The 8,540-nt window shown below is 39.3% G+C and overlaps 1 protein-coding gene across 1 annotated transcript; it reads right to left on the reverse strand.

Moving 5' to 3' along the window:
- Positions 1-1,237: 1,237 nt before the first annotated feature.
- On the reverse strand, positions 1,238-4,054 carry LOC148852473 (polyubiquitin-like). Its single transcript, XM_088944033.1, has 2 exons — positions 3,988-4,054; positions 1,238-3,117 (listed from the first exon to the last, which is right to left on the reverse strand). Exon 2 carries the CDS (start codon positions 3,115-3,117, stop codon positions 1,516-1,518), a length of 1,602 nt encoding a protein of 533 aa, XP_088800159.1. The 5' UTR covers positions 3,988-4,054; the 3' UTR covers positions 1,238-1,515.
- Between the last annotated feature and the right edge of the window lie 4,486 nt (positions 4,055-8,540).

An 8,540-nucleotide genomic window follows, 5' to 3' on the forward strand; every position in this document is an offset into this window, starting at 1 on the left:
GCTTTATTCAAAAACATGTAGGTACTTGGACAAGACAATCCTTCAAGGATTCCTTGTGATCTATGCATCGCCTTAACAACTATATAATTTGGAAGGAGTACAAATATTTGTACAAAACTACAAATACATCCAAAATAATACAAAATAAAAAGTTTTGCACTCTATATATTTGTATTTGTACTGCTTCCAAATGGGGCCTAAAGGAAAGGTACATATCTGTTCCCTAACGCTTGTAATTGATAGGAATGCAATTCCAATAAGCTTTAATCTAACAGTTTGGGGTGAAGGCTTAATTCGAGTTCGAGGGTAATCAAGTTCAAATGAAAATGAAGAGGATACTTCAATGAAGTAACAGAGATGTGTCAACGATGAAGTGGATGGAATTCCCTCTAGCCCAACTGGGAAGTCAAGGTCCTGGGCGAAGGCAAATTAAGCCCATATTTAATGGGATGGCCCATTGTCCCTGCTTTAAGATTAGCAAACTGAATGGACCAATCAATCCATTATAGACAATTGCGCAAGTTGAAAAAATGGATGGAAGGTGTAACACCGTGTAAGGCTTCCGGTTGATTCATTTAATTTTGATACTAGAATTTCCTAGGAAGTGAATATTAGGTGGGGAATCCCTTGAATGGAGTCCGGATCTGATCCCTTTTCCCAATGGTTGGTTCCCTACTACCTTGTGGATAGGAACACCGGTAAATGGAAACAAGTGGTTTTATTTTAAAAGAAAACAATTCATGAATTTTGAGTCCAATAAATTGATGGTTTTGGAAAAATAAAAAAGCAAATGTTAGCAATAAAGATGGTATATGATTTATGAAACATATTGTGTGAACATGGAAAAATCTATTACAATTTTTGTTTCAGACTTTCGGTTTTAAATTTTTCAAAAAAAAAATAAAAACAAATTGTATGAGCACATGGAAAAATCCAATAAGATGGCGATTTTCAAAAAAAAAATTCAAAGAACACATCTTTGGTTTCAGATTTAAAAACCCCCCAAAAAAACGTGGAAAAACCTATTACAACCAAAAACATGTCTCCATTTTATGTTTTAAGAAACAACTCGTTTTCAACCCAGATAGTTTTAATTTATTTTTTGAAATTTATAATAGTAAAAAACAATTCACAATTCACATTGAAGAACACCCAAAACATGGGCTGAGGGATTTTCAGGATGTTGTGGTAAGCAACTTAAATTCACGTTTTAATTAAAAGCTAATTAACCACAGAATTGTAAAAATACTGAAAATATTAATAATTACCATACATTCTGCACTTAATATTGTGTAATAAGCAAGCATATGCAGACTCTCTGCAGAGCTGTAGATACAGCCACCACCCCAACATTCATTTAGCAACAGAGTTTCATAGTAATAGAAGCATCAAACAGAGATCTGATCTCTGAATAGTATAAAACATAATTTTAGCCATATCACTTGCTAAAGTCCAGACATATTAAGAGAGAACCTAAAGAAAAGCATAACATAGTAGGAACTTGAGGCAGAGATCTCAGAAACCACCACGCAGACGAAGGACAAGGTGAAGGGTGGACTCCTTCTGAATGTTATAATCAGCCAATGTGCGACCATCTTCGAGCTGCTTCCCAGCAAAGATGAGCCTCTGCTGATCTGGCGGGATCCCCTCTTTGTCTTGGATCTTAGCCTTCACATTGTCGATGGTGTCTGAACTCTCCACCTCAAGGGTGATCGTCTTCCCAGTCAGGGTCTTCACAAAAATCTGCATTCCACCGCGAAGCCTGAGCACCAAGTGAAGCGTAGACTCCTTCTGTATGTTGTAGTCAGCCAAGGTACGACCATCCTCGAGCTGCTTTCCGGCAAAAATGAGCCTCTGCTGATCTGGTGGAATACCCTCTTTGTCCTGAATCTTCGCCTTCACATTGTCAATGGTATCCGAGCTCTCAACCTCCAAGGTGATGGTTTTCCCAGTTAGAGTCTTCACGAATATCTGCATTCCACCACGGAGTCGGAGGACAAGGTGAAGCGTTGATTCCTTCTGAATATTGTAATCTGCAAGGGTCCGGCCATCCTCAAGCTGCTTTCCAGCAAAGATGAGCCTCTGCTGGTCCGGTGGAATTCCCTCCTTGTCTTGAATCTTGGCCTTGACATTGTCAATGGTGTCTGAGCTCTCAACTTCAAGCGTGATAGTCTTTCCAGTCAGAGTCTTAACGAAGATCTGCATCCCCCCACGAAGACGAAGTACCAAATGCAGGGTGGATTCCTTCTGGATGTTGTAATCTGCAAGGGTCCGACCATCCTCAAGCTGCTTTCCGGCAAAGATGAGCCTCTGCTGGTCAGGTGGGATCCCTTCTTTGTCCTGGATCTTTGCTTTTACATTGTCAATTGTATCAGAGCTCTCAACCTCGAGAGTGATGGTCTTTCCAGTCAGAGTCTTGACGAAGATCTGCATTCCCCCACGAAGTCGAAGTACCAAATGGAGGGTGGATTCCTTCTGGATGTTGTAATCTGCAAGGGTCCGACCATCCTCAAGCTGCTTTCCGGCAAAGATGAGCCTCTGCTGGTCAGGTGGGATCCCTTCTTTGTCCTGGATCTTTGCCTTTACATTGTCAATTGTATCAGAACTCTCAACCTCAAGAGTGATAGTCTTGCCCGTCAACGTCTTGACAAAGATCTGCATACCCCCACGAAGACGGAGGACCAGATGCAAGGTAGACTCCTTCTGGATGTTGTAATCAGCCAAAGTACGACCATCCTCGAGCTGCTTTCCGGCAAAAATTAGCCTTTGCTGGTCTGGGGGAATGCCCTCCTTATCCTGAATTTTTGCCTTGACGTTATCAATCGTATCAGAGCTCTCAACTTCAAGAGTGATTGTTTTTCCGGTTAGAGTCTTGACAAAGATTTGCATTCCACCCCTCAGACGGAGAACAAGGTGGAGGGTGGACTCCTTCTGGATGTTGTAATCAGCCAACGTCCGACCATCCTCGAGCTGTTTCCCAGCGAAGATCAACCTCTGCTGGTCTGGGGGGATTCCCTCCTTGTCTTGGATTTTTGTCTTAACATTATCAATGGTGTCAGAGCTCTCAACTTCGAGAGTGATAGTCTTTCCAGTGAGTGTCTTAACAAAGATCTGCATCTGTAGAAGGAACAAGGAGAAACAAAAATCAGCAAACGGAAAAAGATCTCAACCATTAACAAAAAATATCTCCAACATCTAAAACATTCAGCAGCATAAACAAAAACATCTCCAACATCTAAAACATTCAGCAGCATAAACAAATGATTGTAAGGGTAAATCCCAACAGAAGGATCACCCATCATCGAAGCCAAGTTCATCAAGTGCATGGACTGAACAGAAAAATCAAAAATCTTGCAAACCCATCGGATTGTCAGAAAACATATCCAGCAAGGTGAAGTAAAATTTTCTATTCTTAATATCGTAAAGAATATTACATGACTCGATTCACCAGCGATCACAAAGGTTAAAACAGAAAACCCAAAAATTACACATCGTTTCACGAATCTTGCAACAAAACCCAGAGAAGTACACTAGGAAGCAACGAAAACTTATTAAAAATAAACCGATATCAAATATCTTTCCGTATGGATCGGACGAAACAAACCGAATCTAGGGAAGATAAAAGGACAAAAAACACCTTATCTACAGATTACAAGAAGCCAAAGATCCGAATCATGAAGAAAGGCGGAGTATGTTTCCATGTAGAAGGCGCAGAGAACAAGAGCAGAAATATAATTAAAATTTTACAGATTCAAAAATCAAAATTCATCAGCCTATTTATGGTGAAGAAATTGGTAATTAAACAAAAAAACGACTAGGCCTAGATGATAAAAGGAGAAGAAAAACCAGAAAGTAGAATAAGAAAAGAAGAAAACAGAAGAAGCGGGTCGATTCAAGGGAAAATCAGATCACAACAAGAACTACATAAACAAGAAAAACAAACCAATATCATCAAAGGAAAGAGAGATCTTGATCAGGAACCCTCACCTTGAAAGCTGTAGAGAGAAGGAACCCTCACCCTTCTTTTTCAAAGAAAGGGAAAGAAAACGAACACAAGGTAAAAGGGACGAGAGCAACCCCCTTTTATAGTGGAGCTCCTTGTTTGGTTGAATCGGTGACCGAACCTCCTAACCAATACAAATCATCCACGCTCCGCTTTTTATCTATGGATTTTCGAAATAGTCGGTCTCGAGGATTGGATGGCTGTGATAGATGCCACGTATATGGACGATGACTTTGGATTTCTCACCTGGTGGGCCCACATAGTTATTGGATCCGAACCTAGGTCCACAAACCACAATACAATGGATCAGTCATCAGCCTCCAATTTTTTTTTTTTTTGTCTTCTTTGCGTGGGCGATAAGAAAGGATAAATTCATTCGTGGGGCACACTGCACATAAGTCAGGCAAAGACCAGGTTGAAAGTTGAAAGCTATCAAAAGGCCCCATTGGTAAAACGGTGAGCCCAACCCATAGTTTTGAAGGAATTGCCCAGCCCAATTGGTAAACTAAAGCGGGTAAAGTTACACTATTTTTTTAAGTAAAAAGGACCTGAATAGACCTGTTTATGGGCCGGGGCAAGCCAGGCTCGGGCCTTTGCTATTCGTTAACAGAAATTTTTCAGGAATCCGCCCCGATCAATGGGCCTACAATTTGGGCCCGAGCCCAGCCCTCACAAAAATCCCAAAACCCGGGTCTGAATCCACAGGTCTGACTTGGGAGTGAGAGAATTGTGCCTGAGTTAACCAGTTCCTGAGAGTCTAAGAGTGAGAATGAAAACTGAGAAAGCAAAAAGATAGAAGATGAAAACAGTGCCAATCAGAGAGAGAGAGAGAGACAACCTAGTTCTGGTGGTGCCCATTGCCAATGCCTAAATTTGTAAAGTCAAAAACGATGCACCTGGGTTCGTTGGTTCTAAGAGTCCAAAAGTGAGAAACTGAGAATGAGAAGAAAAGTGAGAAGATAGGAGATGAAAAAGGTGCCAACCGGAGAGAGAGAGAGAGAGAGAGAGGACCTAGATCCGGTGGCACTGGCCACCAATGCCTAAGTTTGCAGAGTGAAAATAGTACACCTGGGTTCATTAGTTCCGAGAGTCTGTGAGTGAGAAACTGAGAATAAGAAGAAAAGTGAGAAGAATTTAGGATTAGGGTTAGGCGGTTTAGGAATTTAGTGTTTAAACTATATAAAAGTTGGGTCAGGCTTTTTTAACAAATCCTGAGCCTGGCCCAAAAAACCGAGTCGGGCTTTTAGGCCCAAGGTCAAGCCTGCAAGCTAAAACTCATGTTCAAGCCCGTCTAGGGGCTACGCTGGCCCATCAAGCTACCCAGCCCTAGACACGTCTACACCTGATATTATTCCATTAATAGCCAAGTTTGGGAGTGTAATATGAAAAATAAACTTTTATTGAATAAATATTTAAAAATAAGTTATTATTCTAATAAGAATTTATAAACATTTGGTGAAATATCACTTATTTTAAACGGGGTAATATATGTATTTTAAAAAATGAGTCGTTGTTGGTCAAGATGGGCCAAAAAAGAAATAAGAACTTAAAAATAAGTCCAAAATCTAAACTGGCCTGTGTATCTATATATCTTTTTTTTATAAAAACATTTATCTTAATATTTATGTATCTATATCCTTCAACTTATATATCTAATGCATAGACTTTGTTAAGAGAAACTAAAGATAAAAAGAGTCTTGAGATATTTGTAAATGAGCTAAATTAGATAAATCCATCCTAAGATTTATTTTGGGTTATGTATCGTTTGATAAAGGGTAAATTGCAAATACCCTTTTGTATTATGGGGTTCGTGACAAAGACCCCCTGTATTTTGTTTTGAAACAAAAACTTTCCCTATGCTATGACCGTAAAACAAATACCCTCTTCCATTAGTCTTCCGTTGAAAAGCATTGTTACAATATTTTTTATATCTATATCACCCTTGTAATAACTACTCGGAGAAAAATATTGTTCATCTTCCCCGACCTTACGATACACGAACAGCAATAATGGTGGTTATGCCAAGGGAGACAGCTTCTGAAGTCCTCCCTTCCTTTCCCTTTCTCTCCTTTCCCCCGATCTCTCTTCTTCCCCTTCCCCTTTCTCTCCTCCCATTTCTTCTTCCCGGAAAAAAACAAGCAGATATTGAGCACGAAGCTCAGTCCCAACACCATCGCAGCTGATCCAGTGATTGATCACAACAGAGACAGAGGAGGGAAGGGAGGGAAAGCCCGAAAAGGGGCGAGTATGGGCATCACTTTGGAATGGGACAAGGAGGTTTTAATCCTTCCAACAGAACTTCGGGGATTGATTGGGCATCACTTTAGAAGAAATCATACTACAATATTAACCGACTGCTAGTTAATCCCAAGTCCTCTTGTTTAGAACGGCCAAGAACAACTGCAACCAAGCATGGAAATAACGACACTACCCTGTCTTCAGAGCTTAGATCAGTTTTGAACAAACATTATTGTCTCCCATTTTTTTATATCTTCTCCATATGTACAATCTAGAGTGGTCATATCAGCCTTCAATGAATGAATAAGCCCTCTGAACTTCTGAGGCAGTGACGGAGGAGTAGATCATAATTCCGGTGAATGCTACATCCTAGCGATTTCTCTACAGGCAACACGGCCCGATCGGCGATCCGTAGCTCCACCGCTTGAAAGGCTACTTCGTGCTGGTCACAAGGGATGGCTTCGCAGTTCGGGTAGGCTTTACCGGCTGCGGCCTCGCTGTAAGCACCGGGAACTCCCTGGTAAGCGACACGAAGTTGGGAGCCGTGCATCAGAGCGGGAGAGATATCGATAATGGTCAGAGGCTTAGGGAGATTCTCGATAGGGAAAAGATCTAGCGTTTTGTGACCATTAACGGCAGTTAAGTCAGCATTGTCACTCTTCTCCGTCTCCTGCTGTTGGTTAACGACCTTGCTAGAAAGAATGGCGCAGGAACTCTGCCAATCGTGTCGGTTGGAGCCAACACTGCCTAGAAGTTGGAGGAGTCGAGGCGGTGGATACTAAATGCTCCCTTCTGGCTTTCCCTCCCTCTCTGTCTCTCTCGTGCTCAATCACTTGATCAGCTACGTTGTTGGGGGAGAGAGAGAGGAAGAGAGATGGAGGACTTCGGAAGTCCGTTGCCGCTTTAACAGCTACCACCACCGCTGCTCGTGTATATTTTTCTCCCAATTGTTATTAGAAGGGTAATATGAGAATTGAAAAATATTACAACGGCGGATTTCAATGGAAGGGGATTTTTGTCTCAAGATTATATAATATAAGGGGGTCTTTGTCACAAAATAAAGTATAAGGGGATTTTTGTCACAGACCCTATAATACAAGGGGGTCTGTGATTAGGAGATGGTTGAATTGGTCACTACTCACTAGATATCCCTTATGATCAAACCCACAAAATACAAGGTATTTGTGGTTAGGTCCATGGATGTTTCGTGCTACCCTTGTATTGTGAATTATGTAATATAAAAAGAAAATTGTATTATATTTTACTAGATATTTTACATTTTTAAATTGAATTTACATGAATTTTAATTTATTTTTATAATTATCTATTGCAATGGATAAGCTATGTTCTGGATCCCCTACCAACAAATTACATTCCAACAACCTACCAACATGATCGGACACTAGACATCTGATATAAGGTAGGTCCCACTTTTATGGTGGGTCCCAATTTCATGGTGAGATGTACAATCTTAGATCAAGTTGGTAGGGTGTTGGAATGTGTTTTGTTGGCGGGAGATAGATCCCAACTCGGCTTTGTTAATTATTTTTAAATTGAATTTACATGGGTTTTAATTTTATTAAAAAATTTGTATGATCTTTGCTGGTTGTTTGTTAAGTTTATAAAATTATTTTAAAATTAATATTTTTTGTTATTTTATTAATAGTTTTTGCTATTCTAAAAACATTAAATGGATTTTAAATTTAATTAATATAATTAACATATAATTTTATTTTATAAGTTATTGTTAGATAAATTCGCATTGGTTTTTATTATGTTAAAGTGAAATTTAAATTAATGAAAATTATTAAGTTACTAAGTTAAATAAGCTATTAGTTAATAATAATTTAAAAACATACAGTTATTAAATTAATTATAAGTAATTAAGTTAGTAACTTAATTTTATTATTTTTAAAGATTGTAGGTTAATAGAGCAATTTGAGATATAGTTTTTTTATTTGATACGAGACAGGCAACGTTTTACATAATAATCTGAAAAGAATAAAGGTTGAGTTTTAACGTTGCAAGCTGGGCTTGGGCCCGACCTAAACTCTGGATGGGCTTGGGTTAAAGTTTTCAATATCTTGAGCCCAACCTAAGCCTAACCCAACCCAAGCTTTTCTAAATAAATACATACATATGTGTACTATATTTATGTAAGCATATCTTTTCAATGTATATGTACATTTGTAAAAATATATACATAATTAAAACCCAATCAATCCACCCAAGCCCAATTAACCCAACTCAGCTTAAGCCCAATTCGAGTTGTATTGGGTTAAGATCTAGTTGGGCTTGG

Source organism: Nelumbo lutea, chromosome 5 (assembly GCF_056320005.1).
Source record: "Nelumbo lutea isolate HS-2025 chromosome 5, American lotus-T2T, whole genome shotgun sequence".
Lineage (NCBI taxonomy): Eukaryota > Viridiplantae > Streptophyta > Magnoliopsida > Proteales > Nelumbonaceae > Nelumbo > Nelumbo lutea.

Coding starts and splice junctions, on each gene's coding strand:
- LOC148852473 (XM_088944033.1), bottom strand. CDS start 3,117: ATGCAGATCTTTGTTAAGACACTCACTGGAAAGACTATCACTCTCGAA.